General features: G+C 40.9%; 1 protein-coding gene across 1 annotated transcript in view; it reads left to right on the forward strand.

The window, feature by feature from the left end:
* Window positions 1-387: 387 nt before the first annotated feature.
* Uprt (uracil phosphoribosyltransferase homolog) overlaps window positions 388-24,351 on the forward strand; it is a 30,222-nt gene continuing 6,258 nt past the window's right edge. Inside the window, exons 1-7 of the mRNA XM_228538.11 lie at window positions 388-528; window positions 630-1,052; window positions 13,025-13,067; window positions 17,258-17,327; window positions 18,371-18,433; window positions 20,734-20,895; window positions 22,933-23,031. Of these exons, the coding sequence (XP_228538.3) occupies window positions 667-1,052; window positions 13,025-13,067; window positions 17,258-17,327; window positions 18,371-18,433; window positions 20,734-20,895; window positions 22,933-23,031 (823 nt within the window). The 5' untranslated portion in view covers window positions 388-528; window positions 630-666. The remainder of the gene's footprint in view (window positions 529-629; window positions 1,053-13,024; window positions 13,068-17,257; window positions 17,328-18,370; window positions 18,434-20,733; window positions 20,896-22,932; window positions 23,032-24,351) is intronic.

Below are 24,351 nucleotides of genomic sequence, written 5' to 3' on the forward strand. Positions count from 1 at the left end.
TAATCTCCATGGTAACATGAGCAATACAGTGCCCAAGCAATATCAGTAGGAAACATTTTAGTGGTCAAGCATTCTTAAGAAATTGCCTCTTGTAGACCAGCCTAGGAAGGCCAGGTTCTTCAGCTGTCCGCTAGCTGTTCTTACTTCCCTCTTCTGTTACACAGAGAAGCCATTAGCTTGAAGATGCAACCAACTAGCAACAGACGGTTTCTTTGCCACGTCAGAAAGTTGGAAAACATGTGCCTTGCGTGTATAATCCACCCGTATCTTCTCTTGGCTCTACCAGAATTCTGAGTGCCAGAAATCCTAGGGGTTTTTCAAGGACTCAGCAACCAGGAATCTCTGGCTTAGCCACTTCTGCCAAGCTACGTGTGAGACTCTCTCAATCAGCGAAGAATCAAAAGAGTTAACAAACCAGCATGCCGTAGACTGGCAGAGAGATAGGCCAATAAGGTGTCTAAGCCGGCAGTGCGTCTGGTGTGGGCGGGTATGGGACAAAGCGTGCGAAAGGACCGCGGAGGCCTAGGGGTGAGAGGGCAACCAGGGTTAGAGATTAGGAGGAGGCGGGGGCCACTGGGAAGCACGTGTCCGTATCCCTTTCTTCCTGCCCTTTATCCTTTTATCCCTAGGGCTTGATAGCAGCGGGGATAGCCCGGGGCCCCGTGTATGGCCACGGAGTTACAGCGTCCGGACTCCATGCCCTGTCACAACCGGCAAGTAAACTCTACTTCTAGCCCAAGTCCCGAGCGCCTGTTAGCCGAGGACCCGGTCCTGGATCATGCAGAAGAAAATAACGCTGCTATGGCTAAGCTGACTCTCCTCCCTGGGCACGCCCATTCTAGCGTGCTTTCAGAGCGGGACTCTCCGGCCTGCTGCAGCACTAATCTTCACTGTGAGAACCACAGTGACAGTAGTGACAGTGGCAACTACGAAGCACCTGTCGGCGACTCCCTGCTAGGGGACTGTGAACTCTACCCACAGATTGGGGCTCAGCTTAAGTTGCTGCCTATGAATGATCAGATCCGGGAGCTGCAGACTATCATCCGGGACAAGTAAGCCTAGAGCGGAAGGGGGAAAGGGAGTGGAGGGCTGCAGGGTGAAAGTAAAAAGCCTGCATTTGGATTTGGCACTCTGATGTTTGGGGATTAGAGCCAGGCCTCTGTCTTTGGCCTGTGAGTAGGGAGGGAGTCAATGAGACTCTTCTGTGACCCTCTCTTAGTTCCTGTGGTTAACACTGCTCTGTGTAAGAAGGAAACCTTTTAGGTAGCCTTCAGCCTCTTCCGGCCTCTTTGTCTCTCTTAAGCATGACCAATCCTCAACTGTGCCAGGCAGGTACACACCCCTATGCCATCTGTTCAGTTCCTGACCACGTGGTAAATGTATAACCCAGAAATGGTTACTGCCTGTGGTTATTACCACCCGACAGTCCAGGCTCATAGAAGTAAAGCAATTTCAAGGGAAATGATGTCGTGCCCCGCTGGCCCTGTGACTCACAGCACTTGCTCCTGCAGTGGGCCATTTTGTTTATTGTTTGGGAGTTCAGCTTTACCTGGTTGCCAGAGAGTTTCTGATTCCACTCTTGTCGAGACCATTTTACTGAAAACTTACAGAATGTAGTTAACTGCATTCTGCCTAAGAACAAATTGGATCCTCATAATCCCACAAATCAGGATAGCAAGAACTTGAAGTGAAAATATTTTGAAATATGAGTTTTCTTGGTTAAACATGTACCACAGTGAAATACAGCTGCCATCCTTCCTTTTTTCTTTCTTTTCCTTTTCCTTTCCTTCCCTTCTCTCGTCTCTTCTTTTCTCCTTTTTAGCAGACAGGGAAAATTTCCCAAATTGCTGTTCAAACTCTGGCCTCAAACTCCAAGGCACAAGTCAACCTCCCAAATAGGCGGAACTACTGGACCAGAGGCCATACTTGGCTTTAAATGGGCAGCTACGACTCATTCAAGGTCACTGTCTTTCCAGCATGCCTTGACATTTAAAAAATGCCCTAAGATAATCAGATTCGGCAAACTTTTCTTCATACTCTTGTGGTAGGCTCCTGTGCATCCTTCCTGCCGTTTCCTGATCCACATGCGTGCCTCTATAGCTGCCTTTTGAACATAGCAGCTCTGATTTGATAACTGCCATCTCAGCAGCCTTCTTTGGCTTATCAGAACCTATCAAAGTTGGGCATGCGTGGCCCCGTTCATTCCCTGTTTCTGCTTTCCTTTAGAATTCCCCATATTCCTTTTTATATTAATGCTCAACTTCTATTTTTCAAGGCTAAACGCATGCTTCCTGGCCGATTTTCCCTGACCTTTTTTAAATACAAGGTTTCCCTTCTATTTTAACTATTATTACTTGTATATGGGCCTTGCTTATTAGGTTTTATGACAAAAATCTTTTTACATTTTTAATTACAGCTATGCCTTGCAAGTAATCATTAAGGATTTTTTCTACCTTTTGTGGAGATGAGAGTTTTATAGCCCAGTCTGGCTTGAACTGTTTGATCCTCCTGCCTCAGCTTCCTGAATGCTTGAGTTATGGGGGTTGCACTGCTATGCCTGGACCTAGCTCTTTTCTTCTTCTTTTTAAAAAAGATTTATTTATTTCATGTATGTGAGTACACTGTAGCTGTCTCCAGACACTCTGGAAGAGGACATCAGATCCCATTACAGATGGTTGTGAGCCACCATGTGGTTGCTGGGAATTGAACTCAGGACCTCTGGAAGAGCAGTCAGTGCTTTTTTTTTGTAATAATTTTTTATTGGATATATTTCTTTATTTACATTTCAAATGTTATTCCCTTTCCCGGTTTCCTGTCCATAAGCCCCCTATCCCTTCCCTCTCCCCGAGAAGGATGTCCCCGCCCCCATCCAGAAGAAGGATGACCAAAATTCGGATACTTCACTCCTTCTTAAAAGGGGGAGTAGTCAGTGCTCTTAAACACTGAGCCATCTCTCTAACCCTGGACCTAGCTCTTAACCATATTTATGAAACTGTACTACTTGTTTATAAAGAATCACTATTGAAAACTATGATCACAGGATCTAATGGCTTAGAGGTCTTAAAAAGATGAGGCATAGTTTTGGTAGTTGTTGAGACAACTGAAGTAAAACATCTGTGGAATGAAATTTTAATAATTCTTGGAATTGACTAACTTTGGTTCTTGGACCCTATTACACTTGCAGATGGAATTTTTGAGGCTCAGGACATTTCCAATAAATTTTACTTGTCCACTGTAATGGTTATTTAAAAAATATCTTTTTTGAAGGTCTGTAATATCACTCAGTGATAGAATTCTTGCATTACAGACATAAGACTTTGGATTTGATTCCAAGCACTGCAAATAAAAGAACATCTTTATTGAGATACAAGTTTCATATACAATACAATTGAAACATTTTAAAGTTTACAATTTAGTGGTTTTTCTGTGTGTTCTTCACCTCCCTCAGTCACTTTTTTTTCATTTAAACATTATTTTATTCAATTACATTTTAAATTTGCTGTTTTTGAGATTACTTCTCCAAAGGATTTAAATGGGGAAATGTTTTAAAAAAATACTATAGTTTCAAGTTCCCATGGGATTCATTAAATGAATGTGAATTAGTCAGATACAACTCAGTTTTTTTTTTTTATTAACTTGAGTATTTCTTATATACATTTCGAGTGTTATTCCCTTTCCCGGTTTCCGGGCAAACATCCCCCTCCCCCCTCCCCTTCCTTATGGGTGTTCCCCTCCCAACCCTCCCCCCATTGCCGCCCTCCCCCCATAGTCTAGTTCACTGGGGTTCAGTCTTAGCAGGACCAAGGGCTTCCCCTTCCACTGGTGCTCTTACTAGGATATTCATTGCTACCTATGGGGTCAGAGTCCAGGGTCAGTCCATGTATAGTCTTTAGGTAGTGGCTTAGTCCCTGGAAGCTCTGGTTGCTTGGCATTGTTGTACATATGGGGTCTCGAGCCCCTTCAAGCTCTTCCAGTTCTTTCTCTCCCTCAGTCACTTTTAGAACATAGTCATACCCTCAACAAGAGACTTCACAGGTAGTCAGTCCACATTTACCTAGCATCCCCCAAGCCCTAGGCAAAAATTAGTTTACATTTCCGTTAATTTGCCTATTCTGGAGATTTTTTTCTTTGTGTGTATGAAATGCGTGTGTTCATGTTTGTGTGGGTGTAAGTATTCATGCATGTACATATGTGTGTAGAGTGTAGAGAGAAGTAGACATCTGGGATCTTCTGTCATCACTATGCACCATCTTTTTTGAGACAGGATATCTTACCGAACCTAGAGCAAACCAATTCAGTATGACTAATTGGCCAGCGAGCTCCAAGCATCTTTCCATTTTTTTGTCTCCCTAGGTTGTAGAAAAAGTGTGCATCAACCCAGCCTTTTACATGGGTGCTGGGGGACCTGAACTCAAGCCCTTATGCCTGCATGCAAGCACTTCACTAACTGAGCCATCTCCCTAGCTCTTAAATGTATTTAACTACTAGAAAAACATCAAAACTTTGCTTATCAGGGGAGTATCACATATTGATTAAATCGGGTTCAATATATTTCTTTCTCCAAGCACTTGTCAAGTCTTTATGGTAAAGTCTAAATACTTTCTTCTCTCCTTTTGAAATGTGCTGTACGTTATTATTATCTGTAGTTAACCTAGCATGCAGTAGTACACCAAAGCTTCCTGCTCCTAAGTACTCACTGATCAACCATCCGTTCTACCTCCTTCTCTTCCCCTCTACTCCCCAGCCTAGGGTTAAATCTCTTTTCCTGCCAAACCCTGAGATCAACTTTTCAGGACTTCCCAGATGAATGAGACCGTGCAGTTGTTGCTGTTTTGAGATGGTTCAAAGGAGAGGAGGCGAGCATTCCACTATGCGTCTATGGCCAGTTTCTTTTAGTGTGATCGCTTCAGGGTTCACTCCTTTGTGTGGCTGAATGGTACTTTATTGTAGAAATTTGCTACAGTTTATTAGTACAGCCAATGGCTAATGAACATTTGCGTGGTGTTTTTGCTCTTTAGTATCATGAAGAAGGTTGCTGTGAACACTTGCGTATCTGCCTTTGTGCAGGGGTGAAGATCTTCAGTCATCATTAGATTTCATAAAGGATCATTATGTAAAGGTTAAAAAACACTAATACAGAGTTTGGAGAGACTGTGACATTTAGGATTTATATATGATAGTTGCTGCATGACTTGATTAGATTTCATTATTCAGAAAAGCTTGGGTTATATAGCAACGTGAGAGTAAGTAGAAGCCTTTGTAATTTTTTTTTTCCTGTTTGAAGGAAGGGACGGCAAAATCCCGTGAAGGGATCTTAGACAAGATATTTAACATCTTTGCCTTTCTGCTTTATAATTTATAAAATGAAGATGTTGGTACAGCCTCATGGAGCTCTTTCCTGAGGCTAAAACAAGATTATATCCATGAACACTGTTATAAACTGTGAAGTGCTTTGTATATTTACAGCATTTAAATTCTTCACGTTGGAAATTACGTATGCTTTTTACTGACAGCAGTATCAGGAATTTGCTTGCACGGAGAATTCAAATTCTTAATTTGAAAATCAATACCAAAGCCAGCTCTTGTGGCTCCTGCTGCTAATACAGTATTCAGGAGGCTGAGTGAGAAGGATGGCTGGGAGTTTGAGGTTAGTCTGTGGTGGTTAGTGTGGAAAGAAAGGGCCAGCCAGAACTACCTGGCAAAACCTCTCAAAACAAATAAAAATACTGAGAGAGCCTACATAATTTGTATCCGGCTTTGACACAGTACAGAAAGACCTACTGTAATTTTTCCTAATGAGGTGACGCTTATTCAGGATGGAAATAATATTTCTTTTGCTTTTTTTTCCTGTTTTTAGTTTTGTTTTCCTTAAGCAGCATAGTTTTGTTAACAGAAGTCTTCCTTCTTTCCTTCCTTCCTTCCTTCCTTCCTTCCTTCCTTCCTTCCTTTCTTCCTTCCTTCCTTCCTTCCTTTCTTCTTTGCTTCCTTCACTGCCTTACATTTATGCAAACAAGGCCCGGTTCAGGTACTGACAAGGGCTGACAAGAGTGTCTGTTGTAAGCAGTTACACTCATGTAGGGCTAGTTATGGAGGGTGCAACTTGGTATCATAGTTTGTCCTCTTTGAGGCATATGCTTTTCTCTGTTTTGATAGGACAGCATGTACATATATTACAGAGGTCTCTGATAATAGAAGCGTCTGGGATACATATTGTTTCTGTTATTGTTCCTGGTTCTTAGAATCTATCTAGTAAAGGGATTGCTTTATGAATTGACTCTGGCATGGAGAAATGGGGTGATCAAACAGGGCTGTAAGTTGCTGTATATCTATAAAGCAAGCAGGATTGAGACCATCGTACTGATTTGAAATGACTTTATTTTTGAAGTGTACAATGTTTGAAACGTAATATGTTGGCTGTATTATTGAATTTCAAGGAAATGATTTTCTCTCTTTGAGAGAGCAGTAATCTAAACACCGAATGGAATGGGTAATTTACTCAGCTACATATACATGGGTCACTGGCAAATGACAAAAAAGAAATGACTCCTTCATTTTCTTGTGCCTTTTTTTGTTGCTGTTGAAATGGATTAAACCATACATCCCCCTTTTCCTGAAAATAAATCCAGTAGACTCTGAGTGTAGTGTATTTTCCCCGGTGAATATGGTTCATGACCTCATGTGTAAGGCAATGAAGTGAATTTTAAAAATCATCATCCGGTTCCCAGGTGTGTGTGTGTGTGTGTGTGTGTGTGTGTGTGTGTGTGTGTGTGTGAGAGAGAGAGAGAGAGAGACAGAGAGAGAGACAGAGAGAGAGAGACAGAGAGAGAGAGACAGAGACAGAGACAGAGAGAGGAGGGGGGAGGTCAGCGGGACATTTTTGTCTCCTGAAATATTACAGTCAGGCTGTATTAAGAGTAGTTGAATATATTCTGTCCATATGCTTGTCCTAGGAGAAGCTTTGGCATGGCTTCTATAGGCTGTTTAGATAGAAGCTGAACAATTATCCTAAGAGTTTTTCAGTCCATAAAATGGTACCAAAGAACTAGCCTTGTGACTAGTTGTGACTCATCTGGAGAGGAGACATTTAACCTCAGGCTGGATGAAAGTCCTGTGTAACCCTAGTATGAGCGTTGCCTAATATGATGGTGACTCATCTAGTAATGTAATGTCCTTACCCCAAGCTGTGCATTAGAATGGATAGTGAAGGCTTAAAGAAACCCATCTTCCTGGCTCCCATTCTTAGAGGTTGCTTGGGCAGTGTTGGGTGGAACCTATTTGCAGTATTACAAACACCACACATGGTCACATACTGTGCTCAGGTGAGACCACTGCCTCTGGGAAAATGCCCAGGCTCCCAGTGTGGTAAGTGACTTGACTTCCTACTTGGAGGATAGAGTGACTCAGAGGGAAGCAGTAGGACCTTAAAGGGCTTGTTCTGGTACCATTGTAAGACTAGAAGAATCTCAGAATTTGTCATTTCAATTTATACGAAACTAGAATGCTTACCATGGGGAAAATAAAATTTGCAAATTGTTTAAGACATAGACATGTTTTTTGTTTTTGTACATTTCCCATAAACTGGCTTTTTTCCCCCATAAACTGGCTTTAGTACAGTAGGAAGCCCCATCCTTAAGTAGCACAAGTTTCTGATGAACTATGTTTTGGGTCTATCAGAGTCTGTTGCCAGTATCCTAGTGTGTCTCACCAGTTACTTTGGGCTCAAGCAGGTGAAAATGATACCTCTTGTTTTTCTACCTGCTTTTTGGCATTTGTTTTGAACTCTGCTTGGGATTCAAGTAGACAATGAGTGAAACTCTATGAGCTTATTAAGAGGTGCTAACAAGCTGTGACTTTGCTGACTTGCACCTGGCAGGTAGAAAAAGCTATTTTTTAAAATTTCCATTGAGTTAGATTGGTGCTGAGTATGTTGTTAGGGGTTTGCTTTTTGAAGGTAACGGGAAGAATAAAATGAGTTGTAAACCATCAGTATGCTATAGCAAACCTTGGGGCTGTTCTTGATTTTAGTGATCACAAAATTGTAGAGGTAGAAATTATAGTCTGAGAGTTGCACTAAACTGTAGCTTGAAGTGAAACCTACCTTTTGATTGAACCTGACAGAACTGCTATTAGGGTTCACTTTTCTTCCACCCATTGGTTTAACAAACAAAATATTAAATCTGGGTCCTCACACTCTTAATTTTCGTATTCTTACATTTAAAGTCCATTAAATTGTTTCTGTTCTTACCAGGTAAAACACATGATACCCAGTTACATTTGAATTCAAGTAAACAATGACCTTTTTTTATATATAAGTGTAATTTAAAATATTGCATGGGATTTCTGAAGTTCAAACTTAATTGTATAGCCTGTATTTTTATTTGCTGAATGCTCACCTCAATTTTCCTTCTCTAAATGTCACAAACAACCTGTAAAATCTTCCAGGAAGAAGAAGAGTGAGATATTTAAGTTTTGGAAAGGACATCCAGTTCAGTGTTCCTAGGATGTGATTTTTGTTAAATTTTTCTGAGTTATGCCTTAGGAGAATTTGCTTTTAATTGCTTTTGGAAAGGATGTATTTTTTTTTCATAAAGGAGTTATGCCTTGTAGCCCATGCTGGCCTTAAACTTGTTAGGGATATGAGGCTGTCTTTGAACTTGGTCATCTACTGACTTCGTCCCCCTGAGTGCTGGTATCACAGGTTTGCACCACCACACCCAGCAAAGGGAGGGTTGCATGTGGTAACCTTGGTGGCTTACTCTTTATAAGCCGTATCATAAAATCATCTGCCTGTTCAGAAGAACATTTTATTGATTTGCTCTTTGGATTTTCTTTTGAGATAGGGTCTTTCTATGTAGCCTGGGCTGGCCTGAAACTCCTGGGTTTAACTGATCCTCTTGTGCTGTAACAGTATTCTTGGGTGAACAAACATCTACTCGCCCTAGATAGGGAGCCCAAGAAAATTACCAAAGCCCATCTTGGTGAGTCGATAAGTTTTATTGGCATTACATGGAAGAACCCAGACGACTGGAAGACAGCTGCATCACCAAAACCCACACCAGCATGGGTGACAGGTTACAAAATGGAGCACATTGCACAGCCTGCAGGCAGCTCAATAAAGGTTGGGGGATGCGCTTTCTGAGTAGTTGAATTTCTCTAAGCCTCTTCTAGGCAGCCAAGCTGGTCCAGTGTGAGTCTTAGCTGTCTTTATAGCTTATATATGCTTGGAGAGGGAGGAGCGAGTTTATCTGAGCAATTTCAGGGATTTCCTGAAGCTATTGAGTTGTTTAACCATCTTCTCTGCAGGATGAAAAATTTCATTTCCCTTAATAACATACTGTTGTTTCACTATCCCTTTTACATCTTATGTTTTAAACAAGGTTTCTTCCAAAATGGAAGGTTTTAATTTCAGAGGAAACTGCTACAACACACCCTCCTTCCTGATTCTTCCCAGTGGTTAGATTTACAGGCATGTGTCACCTTTCTGTGGTGGCTTCAATGAGAATGGCTCTCCTATGTTTATATATTTGAATGGTTCTCAGTTGGTGGACTGTTTAGGAAGGATCAGGAGGTGAGGTGGGGTTGGAGGTGCTTAGGCCTTGTTGGAGGAGGTGGGCTTTAACATTTTTTTTCTTTTTTTCGGAGCTGGGGACCGAACCCAGGGCCTTGCACTTGCTACGCAAGTGCTCTACCACTGAGCTAAATCCCCAACCCCTCAAAATCCCATTCCAGGCCCAGAATCACTCTGCCTGCTCCTTTTGGATAAACTCTCAGCCACTTCTCCAACACCATGCTTGCCTGCTTTGCTCTATGTTCCCAGACATTATGGTCATGGGCTCACCCTATGAAATCACAAGCAAGCTTCCAGCTAAACACCTTCTTTTATAAATTACCTTGTTCATGGAGTCTCTTCATTGCAGTAGAACAGTAGCTAAAACAACTGGCAGCCAGATTTTTTTTTGAGATAGGATTTCCTCATGTAGTACAGCCTACCTCAAACTTACTATGTAGCTCAAGATGAACTCAAATTTTTGATCCTCCTGTTTCAGTCTTCTGAGTGCTGGGACTGCAGGTATATACTATGTAGGATACCTGGCTCTCTAGAGATTTTAAAATGCTGTCTAGAGAGTCTTACTTAACAAATAGAGAAGATTGGTATCTAGATACTCCCTGTTAAAATGAAAATTTGGTTTCTGATATGACTGTTGTTTCCATGTGAAAATTGCATTTTTACATGACTGCCTTTGTATTTCATCATCTTGCTACAGTATGTGGCACGTGTATTCGAGGGGACAATGTTTAGACAAGTAAATGTTCTTACCCATAGTTATGCCTCCATCCTTGGATGTGTTTGGAATTTGTATAATTTCAAGCATCTCAGCTTAATATTAATTACAGTTCTATTCTCTGGATTCTGATTGCCTTGATGTTGCCGTTTACTTAAATATGTGGTATTTGGTTACTTAAATGGATTTTAGACTATTCTAGGAGGTGGGTATGATTGTGCACACCTTTAATCCCAGCGCTTGAAGGCAGACGCAGGTGATCTCTGTGAGTTTGATGCCAGCCTGGCCTAAGTAGGAAGTTCCAGGACAGCCAGGGCTACATACATCCAGGATGAAGAAAAGACAATACTCTAGAGATATGTGATTTTTTTCCTTTATGGTAGTTTTACATCACATTATTTTAGCTTGTTATTAGAAGATAGTTGGTATTTTACAAAGCTTGGTTTCTGTGGGACAAAATTTTCTTAATGGTTTTGGAACAATTTGAATAATTATCATTTGAAACAAAGCGTGAGTAATACCTGAAGTCTAGTTTCCATTAAAACACATTTTAAAGCAAATGATTCAGGCCAGTATTGTGCCTAAAGGAAGAATTCAGAAAATTTAAATGGCATAATCTATCTGATAAGAAAATTCTGGGTTTTTTTATGAAACTGTTCTCAGCAGGGTTAAGGCAACTGTGGAATTTTAAAAAATGGAATCACCTTCTTGTATTCTAGCTTTACTTTAATTTCTAAGTTGATTTAAAGTAAATAGTATGAGTTGAAGTTTGTCTAAAATAACAAAAGGCAAGATAATAATTACTGTTTATAGTGGAGTAACTTGGAACAGTGGATGATTTCATTCGTAGGTCAAATAACTGTCAGGAGAAGACATTTCCTATTATAGTCTCGGTGTGTATCTTTTGTAGGATGTAGATAAAGTGCTTATTATGCAAAGGTTATCAGCTAAAGCTGATTTGGGGGAGAGAGAGGGTATGAAAGGTACTGAAAGTAAAAATAACAGAGGGTGATATCTCTCATCACTTTGCCTGATACAATTTCTCTGTGTAATAACTTGTGTAACTGGTGAGAAGTGTAAAGAAAAGACATGTTCTCGAAATACATCATAGGATATTTCTTTAAGAAAACTTCAGACTTGATGGCTGGCTCAGTGGTTAAGAGGACTCTGCTCTTGCAGAGGAACCTCCTCTGATCCAGGATCCACATGGCAGCTCAGAGTCATCTGTGATTCTAATTCCAGAGCATCGGCTGTTCCCTTCTCTTCTCCACAGGCATCAAGCATGTACAGGGGGCATGGATATACATACATGCATATGCATAAAACAAAATAACTATAGAAAATTTAAAAGAATACATTAAGCTTCTAAAATAACCTGAAAACTTCAGAGGTTTCTTCCCTGATGAAAAGGTGTGTTTTGGCTGCTAAGACAAGTTTGCATGGGTCTACCAGTGACAGCACTATTTTTTTTTCTTTGATAACTCTCCGCTTCTCACTTCCATGATAGGTGTGTTTTGAAAATGAATCATAGAAATGAAGACACTGGTCTCATTTGAAAACAGCAGTACACATAACAGAGACTGTTTTAAATGGCTTCTCATGTATATAGGCGCTCACATGTATGTACGAGTGTAGGATTTTTTGAGTCTAGAGAATAGAATGTTAAGACTGCAAACACATCGTCTTGCTATTGCCTAATTATGCTCATAGTTTAGGGAGTTAACAGGTACAGTGTGATAGAACTGTGGTTACTGTAAGAAATGCAATGCTATTTGTGTCTGGTATATTTTATTGCTTTCTTCTGTTAGAAAAGCGAGTGCCCATGAAAAAAAAAAGTGATGAATTATCTGCCGAGCTAATAAGCACTTGCATTTGCCCTTTTGATGCTCTCATGAGGGATATTTTAGTGTATTTTGGATAGGCAGGTAGGGAATTTTAAGTACATAAGCTGTGAACTAATTCATTCTATCAAAATGTTTAACTTACGTGAAAGAAGAAAGGAATAATATTAGAATTTTACATATAGAAAAACCATCAGTCTCTTAACATTTTGCTGTGGGGGGTGTGGGTTAACAGCTTGTGGGCATGTGCAAGATCGCATTATTATTACCTGAGTATCTCAGGGTAGGGTGGTATTAACCAGAAGGGAATGCATGAGAAAATGACACCAAAAAAAAATCTAGGGAATGAAAAGAATAAGTCAAAAATGGTTTGGGAAAGAGGGCTTAGAAATTAAGTTATACGTTCTTGAAAGCAATGACAAAAGCGGGGAACTTATTTTAACTCTTGTAATTCAAAAAAGGACTAGAGACAAAGTAGATGAATTATTTATCCCTACTGTGTGCTTAGAAAGCAAGGTGAACTGGAGGGAGAGTGGGAGAAGCTAGTTTTCTCACTCTAAAAATTACTTCTCAATTTGAGCTAGAAACCTTGCTGTCATCTTTCAGAGGAATCTTTGCTCTTTGACAGCTCAGTGGGAACTGCATAATCTTTTCAAGTCCTGTCTTGAGTGTTGATACCAAGTAATCAAATAAACATTTCCAATAATACTTATGAAGTCATCTCATTTTATTGTGTGTCTCCTAGTAAAAACATATTGCCTCAGTAATAGTCTTTACACGTAAGGATTTCAGCTTGCAGTATGTAATAGGTCTTAATATCAGTGTTGCTATGTGTATGAAGTGTGTACCATGTGGAGCTCGAATGTAGACTAAAACTTGAACTATTTTTTTTTCTTGTAGGACAGCCAGTAGAGGGGACTTCATGTTTTCTGCGGATCGTTTGGTAGGTGGAGGTTTTCCATTTCATGCCATGATATAATCCTGCTAGGCCTGGGGGCTTTTTTGTTGTAGAGCGTTCTAGGGTTGAGAGAGGTTGTACTGAGTAACCAGTCATCTTGCTGAGATTCTGAAGTGTTCTTTCCACTACAGCATTAAAGCGCTGCCTTCCCCCCTTTTACTCCAAAGTGTTGCCTATGAACCCATTCTTTGTTGTTCTTAGATGGATCTCAGCAACTCATAAAATGTCTTATCTTAGGGCAATGAATTGAAACACATTAGAAGAAAACTACATATGTTCTGAGACCTAGCATTCAACCTTGTACAAAACTAATACAAAACCCTTGTACAAAAACTAGTGCAGTGTGTGTGTGTGTATGTGTGTATGTGTGTGTATATGTGAATGTGTGTATGTGTGAGTGTGTATGTATGTGTGTGTATGTGTGAGTATGTGTGTATGTGTGTGAGTGTGTATGTGTGTGTGAGAGAGTGTGTGTGTGTATGTGAGTGTGTATGAGGGTGTATGTGAATGTGTGTATGTGTGAGTGTGTGTATGTATGTGTATGTATGTGTGAGTGTGTGTATGTATGTGTATGTATGTGTGAGTGTGTGTATGTGTGTGTGTGAGTATGTGTGTATGTGTGTGAGTGTGTATGTGTGTGTGTGAGTGTGTGTGTGTGTGAGTGTGTGTGTGTGTGTGTGTGTGTGTGTGTGTGTGTATGTTTTACCATATGAGTTGCATTTGTTTTGCTTCTATCCTGTGGTATAGTCACAATATTAAATTCTAGGTTGGACTATCTACCCTTCCTTCAAGGGCATCCTAGCAAGTCCTGAGCAAACCCAGTCATTCTATAGTCAGTGTCGTCTTAGATGCTCTCAGGCTGAATTGCTTTGAAACAGCTTTTCACTCTTGTGTTGATATGTAAGTGTGCCCCATTCTTGGAATGAAATTGATAAATTAGTTGCTATGACTAATGCAAATAAACACTGGACATATTTTAGACTCTGTGCTAGACTATTTTGGGAGAAAAGAGTTAAAGTAGCTAAGAATATAGATCTGGTCCTTGATCTTGTGGAATTTACAAACTTAACACTGTTGTCAGTACTTATTTTAAGAAAGAAATGTGGCTTATTAACTTAGTAGGCATAATCAGATCATAGAAAATCGTTATAAAAGGAAATATGAAAAGAAGGCACTTTTAATTATGATTTTCCCTGGAGCATATATTCTAAAGGTCTGTAGACAACTCCTCTTCTGCTTTTGGATTTAAATATTCTTGGTTGAGAGACCCAATTCTATTTAAACTTAGTTTGGTTTTCATGGATAGTAATAACTGTTAGTAACAGCAGAAGAAATAGGTTGACATTCCTGAGGCAGTGGCCACACCTTTCATATTTTCTTCTGTGTATGTATGTGTATATGTGTATGTATGTGGAGGTGCATATGTGTGTGCTTGCATGTAGAAACCAGAGGTCAACCTTGAGTGTGGAGGCCAGAGGTCAGTCTTGGTTGCTTCTCAGGAGTCAGCTACCTCCTCTGTTTTTTCTTCAGATAAAGCCTCATCCTGGGATCGGGGGCTCACCAGTGAGGACAGGCTGGCCCTCCAGGGACTGTCCTGTCACTAGGGCTATAAAGCTTATGCTACCATTCGGCTTTTTATGTGGGTTTTAGAGATTCAATTCAGCCTTCTTTATGTTTTCAGCAAAACCTACAAAACAACAGTAACAACAACAAAACCAAAACAATGTTTGAGGAGTTAGGAACTTCTACTTTAACGGCAAAGGTCTCTGTTCTCCTGTGTAAAATGTTCATCTTTTGTTTTCTTCTTTCTTTCCCCTTTGGAGACAATCTCTCAATCTCTCTCTCTGTCTCTCTCTCTGTTGTCTCTTTGTCTCTCTGTCTCTCTCTTTCTTTCTCTCTGTCTCTGTCTCTCTCTTTCTGTCTCTCTGTCTCTGTCTCTGTCTCTCTCTCTCTTCCACAGAATGGCCTCAAAAATTCTGGGCTCAAGCATTCCTTCTGCCTCAGATTCCCAAGTAGCTGTGATGACAAGCCTAGTGGCAGACGCTTGTGTTTCTTCTTTTTGTTATAGAAAGTAGGGATCGGTCAAGTTCATGGATGCTTTAAAATGTGTCTCTGAGATAACAGACATTATATCCTAGCCAAATGAGATGTGTGGTACACTTCATGGAAGGATACAGCAATTTGGGCTTCTCCACTCTTTGCAGTTGGCTTTGAAGGGCCACTTTTGGGGTGGGGTTTGGGGATCTGTTGTGAACAACCATTTATATTTTTACTGTTGAAGATCTCTAGTATACCGTCTCCTCAACACAAGGCTCTCACAACTGTGGACAATTGATGTTATCCTGAGCTTGTCAGGAGTTGCTTCCTACAGTTCTTTATATTTTAATTAATTTGGGGGAGAAGGGTAAAGATTGTGCAGAGGGCCTTGAGTGTACTGGGCACATGCTTTACCATTGAGCTACACCCAACCCCTTAAAGGGATTTTAGTTATTTTTCTAGTTTTATGCCCTCCTCTAAAAGACACACTAATTTTCTGAGTTTATATATTTTCATTTATTCTTGAAATGTTATATATGCATTTATATATGAATTTTACAATATATTCCGATTATATCCACCCCTCAGCCCCCTCCAACTCCTCTCACACTCTTCCATCCAACTTCATATTCTCTTTTTTCCCATAGCCTACTAAATGTAATATATGTTGCCCAGAGGCACCTGGGTGTGAAGCCATCCTCTGAGGTATGGTCAACCTTTCAGAGGGCCACACCACTAAAGAAAACGAATACCTCTAAGAAACTGGCAATAACTTCTCAAGTAGGGGCAGGGCCTTAAGAGCTCCTCCCACCTCTATGGGGTGTGTTGACTGGCTTGATGCTATGCCTGTCTTGGCCAAGCAAACACAGCTGCTGTGAGCTTGTGACTGCAATATTTCACAGCAGTCCTCTTTAACCTCCCACTCTGCTCTTACAGACATAATTTCTGTCCGGGTTTAGAGGATGGGGCAGGAAAGAAGGCTCTTTTGAGGCATGTCACTAGAGGAAGGAGATACGGGCCTTTGAAAAAACAACTATTCCCTATTATTGTCTCTTAAATAAACATAAATAGCCAAGGAAGGTGGTAGCTAACCGTGAGTGTGTTCTTGCATATGCTATTCAAAAGGTTTCTGGGCCCATTCTCTGATCCTGCAGGCAGACAAAGTGATGGGCCATTTCCGATTGATCCTTCTAATGGCAGCAGGGTGATGTGTTGTGATAACACAGAATGAAGCATCGTACTTCTCCCTGCTGTTCCTGATTCTCAATCATTAATGTAATATTGATTGGAGAAAATGTGCACTACAGGCTCAGCGCGGTCTTTGTTATAAGTGGGCTCTGGCTGCTCAGATCTCACTGTGAGAATCTGGTTCCAGGAGTTTTTTAGTGATGCTTTTCTTTCTACCACATATTATAATTTCTATGAGACTCATAAAACTTTGTTTTAAATTTTGTAGAAAATATTTATTTATTTGCTTGTGTGTGCATGGATGTGTGTGTGTGCACACACCCGCACATACCATTGTGGATACATGTGAAAATCATAGTACAACATTTTGAGAGGCAGTTCTGTTCTTGTATGTGCTTATCTACTTGGTCTTCAGAGTGGTTTTCTATAGCTGAGAAGTGCCAAGATATTCTACTGGTTCCTCCTTCACACCTCGTAAATTGCTTCAGCCGGCCCATCTACTTCTTCATTTTTTTCACAAGTGCTTTTAGGTTTTATTTGCATTAAGGTGGACTTTGTTAATGAATCCAAATTCATTTTTAAATTTCAAAGACTTCAAAGGGACTAAGCAAGGTAGAGAAAGCCCAGATGGACACAGTAAACTCTCCACAGCAAGCTATAATTTTATTACCACTAATGGTATTTTTTACCACAACTCTAGTTGAAGTTATGTACCTTTCATAGTCTTGACTGAATCAGAAGGCACATTGGTGCCCTTTGGTGACAGTCATATATCAAATGGAGGTTGGATACTTAGCAACAAGCAACCTGGCATTTAGATCTGTCCCTGTAAGTCAGTACATGTTGGGGGGGGCTTTCCTACCTCCCTAACCTAAGCCCTGAGATCCTGAGGCTAACCTGACAGCAGGAGCATCTCTACCAGCTCTGAACTTCTTTCTTTGACCTTCTAGATCAGACTTGTTGTAGAAGAGGGATTGAATCAGCTGCCGTATAAAGAATGCATGGTGACCACTCCGACAGGTAACCAGAGCTTGGACTCTCAAATTTTCCTCATAAAAATTCTCAGCCAGCCTGGAGTTGGGGGAGAAAAATGGAAGGAAGGCATTCTGTGTAAAATTGGTGTGAAAAATGAGGAGTTTATGCATAACTGTTTTTTTTTAAACGTCTTTAAAAACTAAGAGACTTTTAGTTAAGAAATCCATGTAGGTGATTTTTTGTTAATGGCTTGCTTGTCAATTCAAGTTAAAGGTTATTACATCCTCTTCAGCATGCAGGTGTTGCTTCTGATGGCAGCCCATGGGGACCAGAGTTAAGAATTGCTGGCAGCTTATCTTCACCTCTGTGGGGAAGCTGCTGGTGCTAACAAATGCAGGAGGCTGGTTCAGCTTTGAAACTGCAGGTTAAGAAAAAGATGAGATGTGAAACAGAAAAGGAGAACTAAAAATGATAAGATTTGGCAAAGGTGCTTTCTTCTAATAAAAATAGAATGCAGTCCCCCTTCCAGAGATTTGAAATTCGGATTTGCTTTTTCCCCCCCATAAATGATGGAAAACTCTTCTATTCAAAGGGTTGACTATGAACAATTGAGGGCTTGGTTCGTTGCATCCTAATTGACACAATTCAGGATAAGATGTTTTGATAATTATTTCAGCCTTCTGCTTTTAAGGCTGAATGGAGGCTCATAAGAAGGGTTGGAGTGGAGAGACTTTCTGCTGTGGCTCTCAGTGGGACCCCGGTGTGAATTGATGGGGTATCTAGTATTCATGGACTCCAGTGATTCTCCTTTGAATTCAATTTGGAGGATGTGTATGTGAATCTTGTGCTCTAATAAGTCCTATTCCCACTTGACGAAATCCTCCTCTCCCAATTATTCTCACAGGTTCCTTCTGAGGCATTAAGAAATAACTATGAAAAATCATGACCCATTACTTTCCCAGGAAACCCAAGGTGTTATAGAATGTGTCTGGACAAGGGTAGCTTTGTACTCATCTGCTCTGAACCCTGCTAGAATATGCACTGCTCCAATGATAAAGCATCTATTTTTTCATTTTAATTCTCAACAGGGCACAAGTATGAAGGAGTGAAATTTGAGAAAGGAAATTGTGGGGTCAGCATAATGAGAAGCGGTAGGTGTGCATGGGTGTGATTTTGTTTCTTTGCGTGCATGGAAACGGTTGCTGTTTTCTGGGAGAGAGGAGGGCAGGCTTGTCATAATTGCAACCTGCCTTCGCTTCAATCTCACCACCTGTGTTGCCTATCCTCATGGTGCCTTGGAGTCATGGCCTATGTGCTGCTAAGTTGGGCTAATTGTAATTGCAGGCATCTTCCCTAGTGGCCTGCTCCCACGAGCAAGCCAGCTTTTTAAAAGACTCAGAGGGAGGTGGGAGGATGGGAGGACAGGATGCTGCTGTCTTGGGGAGAACGGTTTGCAGACTGAAGGAATGTGGCATAAATTAAGTTCTTTCTGAAGAAGAACATTTGGATACCTGGCAGGAGAAAATTTCTCCTCTGTTTTTAATCCGTGTTGCAGGGAACTCTGCCAAAAGCTGGACTGAATGACTTATTTAATATTTTACATTTTATATCCTATGAATGTGTGACTGCATAGGCAAAAGCACCTAGCTGTCTTTAGTGCTATTTCCACTTCAGCTTGTCTACATTTTGTATTGGTGCTTTGAGTCCAACTGAACATCCTAACTAACATCGTTTGTGCAGCAAAGTGGCCTGCCTATGATAAGAACGTGTACCCGTTACACAGGAATGTTTTCTCTTCGGCAACTGAACTTTTTTTTTGCACAAGAGCTGGAAGGCCCACTTGTTTGTGTTGGAAACAGATGGATTTTTTAAAACATATAAACATTGATTTTTCTCTAGCTCTGGTTGGGTTTGTGAACAATTGAACACTTCAATTACTAAAGGAATTTTAGGCTCTGCTTTAAAGGAAGATGGCTCTTAAGCAATGACAACATTCTCAGGATAGTGTCGTTCAACATTTGAGGTTATCGAACATATGGGTATGGTTTCTTCTCAGCTCCTTCTCTGAGAAGAACCCGTTTGGTTCTTTCACCTCTATTGTGTGCCAGATGATTCAGGGAGGTAAAGGCCAACTTGAGAGGGAATTTTTGTTTTGTCTTTTGATGTTTTGTGTTTTGCTACTATGGTTTGAATCCAGAATCTTGTATACAACATGTGTATAGCACACACACACCATTACCATCAAACTCCATCCACAGCTTTTACATAGTTGTTTTTACTCTTAAAAGCCACCTGTTTTGTTTTGTAAAAAATTTTTTTAGAACTAGTTATATGTTTACACTAATGCTGTACCATTTCCTCATAAACTTAAATGAAAAGTTAATTTAAGAAATTATTAAGTAAATATCAGTACTAATAGAATTTCAATGTCATGTAAAATCTTGAAGATTGCAGGCGAACCATTGACTTTTGGGAAATACTTCTTCAAAGGAATTCAGACTCAGAAATAGCCCTGGATTTATGGGCTGGGGAGATGTCTCGGTGGTTAAACCACCTGTCAAACATGTGTGAAGACTGAAGTTTAGTATGCGTGACAGACTGCCTGTAATTCCAGTACTCAGAAGGCACAGTCGGGGGGATCCCTCGAGCAAGGTGGCTAGCCAGATTAGTCACATCAGGAAGCCCTTCGTTTAACTGAGAAATCTTGGCTCAAAGAATCAGATGGAGAGTGGTTGAGGAAGACTTTTGAAGTCAACCTTGAGCTTCCACTTGCGTGCTCACAGCATGTGCACCTGCATACACATGTGTGCCCATACACATGCAAACATTTCTACACACATCACGCACATAGACACATCCAAAAATGTAGCATGTGTTTAAAAACCAATGGAATGGGGCTCAGGTTGGATCTCAGGGGAAGGGAGAAGAACATGCTACTCTTTCACTATTAGCAGTGAAACTTATGCCAGCGAAGTCATTGTTGAACTGAGTGATGAATCCTGGCGCCACCTTTGTGCAAAGGGAAATAAATCCTTTGGCCTGCAGCCCCCACACTTTCAGGAATTTTTTATATTTTTCTCAAATGAAAGTAACAAATTTAGGTGGCTTAAAAATCCTTAAAAATAACAGGGAAAGTATCCCTGATGTAGAAGAAGCTCAAAGAACAACCCAGTCAAGCTTTTATTTCCGTAATCATAGAAGCATGACAGCTCCATAGCTTATAAGCAAGCAAGAAGCATAGCGTATTGTGGTTTCATTGAGCAGCCTTTTGTCTGCTTTCATTGAGATCCTACTGAGACTAGGATATGAGCATAGTAGAAGAAAAAGGACGCTTCTGCCTCTGTGGTGCTCTTTTTGTATCAATAGCAGTGAAAACCTCTGCTTTGGTCTGTTCTTGCATTTGCACTCTCTCTGCCACAACCCTGTTGTCCTTTTCCTTTCCTTCTTCAAGGTGAGGCAATGGAACAAGGTTTGCGAGATTGCTGTCGATCCATACGGATTGGGAAGATCCTGATTCAGAGCGATGAGGAGACACAAAGGGCCAAAGTATATTATGCCAAGTTCCCCCCGGACATTCATCGCAGAAAAGTCCTTCTGATGTATCCAATTCTCAGTGAGTGGCTTGAGTTGCATTTGTAATTTTTCGTTAGAGTTTAAATTCATTTGGTGCCTACCTCCTACACACCCTTATATAAAAGGCAAAAACTGCTTCTAAATGTGTTTTCTCTGTTGGATTTGGAGTTGCCCTGGGCAGTTCACTGGGAAATTTTTATTGTATAATAAGGGAATACACATTAGTCAAACTTTGTTAGCTCCAAAGAACATCTTTCTTGAAACAAACACATTGAAACAAAGGACCTAATGAGGCAAAATATATAGAACACAGAAAACATATTCGATCATGACCTGTTTCTACCTTAGTGAGCGTGGCAGTGATTTTCTCAAAGTTTTAACATCTCCACAGGAATATTTTTCTGGTATTCTGTTCTTTTTTCTATCATGGTCTCTGAGGGAGGTAAGCAGGGGTGATGGTGGTTTTAAATTTGGTATCTCAAGCAATAAATGACTTTAAGGCCTGTTGTACATTTGATGCATGTTTATGCTGTGTCCATCATTAAAAATAACATTGACAGCTGCAGGGTGGAGCCTCTCAGAGGACAGCATGATCCTGTCTGCAAGCAAAACAGAGCATCATTAATAGTGTCAGGGATTGGTGCTTGCCCATGGGATGGGCCTCAAGTTGGGCCGGCTTATTAGTTGGCCATTCCCTCAGTCTCTGCTCCATCCCCAGTGCCCGCATTTCTTGTAGACAGGATGAATTTTGGGTTGAAAGTTTTGTGGGTGAGTCGGTGTCTCTGTTGCTCCACTGGGGTTCCTGCCTGGCAATAGGAAGTGGTCTCTTTACCTTTCATATCCCCAATGAAGTGAGTTACAGCTAAGGTCACCGCCATTGAGTCTTGGGTGCCTCCCTTATCCCAGGCCTCTCTCTTGTCCTAGAGATGCCTGCCCCATCCTCCCCCTCATCAGTTGTAGATTTTCACTCATTCTCATGGCCATCTAGCCATTTTTCCTGTCCCTCCCCACACCTGATCCTTAAACCTCTTATTCCCTTCCCCTTCACCCTCCCAGTTCCCTCCCTCCATCTGCCTCTTCTCACTGTTTTATTCCCCCTGCTAAGTGAGATTCAAGCATCTTCACTTATGTGTTCCCTCTTGTTTAGCTTCTTTGGGTCTGTGGAGTGTAGCATGGTTATCCTGTATTTTATGACTAATACCCACTGATAAATGAGTACATATCATGTATGTCCTTTTGGGACGGGGTTATCATACTCAGGATGATATTCTCAAGTTCCATCCATTTCCCTGCAAAATTCATGATGTCTTGGTTTTTAAGAGCTGAATAATAAATATTCCATTGTGTAGATGTGCCACGTTTTCTTTATCTATTCTTCAGTTGAGGGACATCTAGGTTGTTTTCAGTTTCTGGAGATTATGAATAAAGGTGCTATGCACATAGTTGAGCAAGCATCTTTGTGAGATATTAGGAGGAAAGATTGTAACCTCTAAGGGGATAGGTCCTCCACAAGAAGACCAACAGAATCCACTAACCTGGACCATTGGTGCTCTCAGAGTCTGAACCATCAAAGAACATATATGGGGTAGACTTAAGCCTCCCCACTCATATGTAGCAGATGTGCAGCTTGACCTTTGTGTGGGTCCCAAACAACTGGGGGGGGGCTATCCCTACAGCTGTTGGCTGACCGTAGGATATGTTCTTCCAGCTGGGCTGCCTTGTCTGGCCTCAGTGGGAGAAGAAGTGCTTAACCTCAGAGACACTTGAAGTGCCAGGGTTGTGGGGATCCCCAGGGGTCCCCTCCACCAGCTCAGAGGAGAAGGGGAGGGGAGATGGGGAAAGGATTAGGGGAGGGGTAACTGGGATGGAGGGCAGTGAGTGGGATGTAAAGTGAATAAGTAAAAAATTAAATTAAATGCAAAAAAAACCCATATAACACTGACAAAACCCAAACACTTTCAAGTGAGGCTTTCACTAGTCAGATCTTATGTTAAAATTACTGTATTGTCCTTAATTCAAGAATATTTCAGTATAGCTGTCAACATTGCTAATAGGTTTGGCTACCTTTTTCCTTTAGGTACTGGAAATACAGTAATCGAAGCTGTAAAGGTTCTCATAGAACATGGAGTTCAACCCAGTGTTATTATCCTACTCAGTCTGTTCTCCACCCCGCATGGTGAGTTCAGTTTGTTTGTTTGCTTGCTCATTGAGAAAGGGTTTCTCTGTGTTAACTGTCCTGGCTGTCCTGGAATATGCTCTGTAGATCAGCCTAGCCTGGAAGTCACAGAGCTCCACCTGCCTCTGCCTCCTGAGTGCTGGGATTAAAGATGTGCACCACCCACCTGGCATCCCATGGTGAGTTTAATCTGTAGTTATAACTTGGACTCCAGATGGTCATGAGATGGGTCAATGTGTATCTCTCTAGGCGGTCATCCCACGGAAAAATCTAGTTGTATGCCCATATTAAATCTAGTTTTGGTACTTAAGACTTGTGTTGGTTATCTCTAAACTTGGTGATAATACTAAAGTCACAGAGGATGTGACAGCATGCGACAGAGATGCAGGCTCAGTCCCAGCAAGGAGGAAAGAAAAGTGGACATGGAGTTCCACCTCCAGGTGAGGAGCTACTGGCATTTAATAGCTGGTAGGAGAGAGTCAGGCTTTGAATGGCTTGACCCCGGAAAGGACAACACACATGAAGTTGGGTGGGTAGAGTGTGGAGAGGAAGTATGAGTAGGATCAAAATCTATTGTATGAAATTATCAATGAACTAATCCAAATATAAAGCAACATTGTGAAATGTTATCAGTAAGTTTAGAGATGACTAATATAAATTATAACACTGACTACCCAAAGCAGACTTGGCTTCAACTTAAAACCAAATGAATTTGACCTCACTGTGAGTGACAAGGAAGATATACAATGGTATCTCAATTTTGGTTTCGAAATGCACACACAGTATTAATATTGGTTATTTTAGGGCATAATTCTAAATGATTTTCATTTTTAAGCTTTTTTGGGGGAACATTTTTAAGCTTTCTTCAATAGATTCATTTTTTTTCATAATTGAAAGAGAAATAGATGGCTTCTTAAATTAGGCTGTTGCCTCATTTCCAATATCCCAGGCTTCAAGCAAAGCCGGAGAAGCCGCAGCATGTGCATGAGAAAGGCTATTCTCAGTAGGCTACTGCACTGTAATTGTGGCCTATTGGGTTACTTTGTTCTTTTGTAACCTAAATGTACCTGTAATTTAAATACTAGTGGTGACAAAGGGTGATTTGCTTGATTGTCCATTGTATGTAGCACTGGTGATGTGGAAAACATTAAGGTAATCCAGTAATTATCCACCTTTGGCAAAAGAAAAATAATCTCTCTAGTTGAAACTGCATTAATTGGAACAGTGTACCATTGTTTAGCATTCAAACTAAAAAATCCATATTGTTTAGCAGTTTTTCAAGGCGGCTTTTGGGTTTGGGTCCCAGGCAGTCTAAACTCC

The sequence above is a fragment of the Rattus norvegicus genome, chromosome X, assembly GCF_036323735.1.
Source record: "Rattus norvegicus strain BN/NHsdMcwi chromosome X, GRCr8, whole genome shotgun sequence".
Lineage (NCBI taxonomy): Eukaryota > Metazoa > Chordata > Mammalia > Rodentia > Muridae > Rattus > Rattus norvegicus.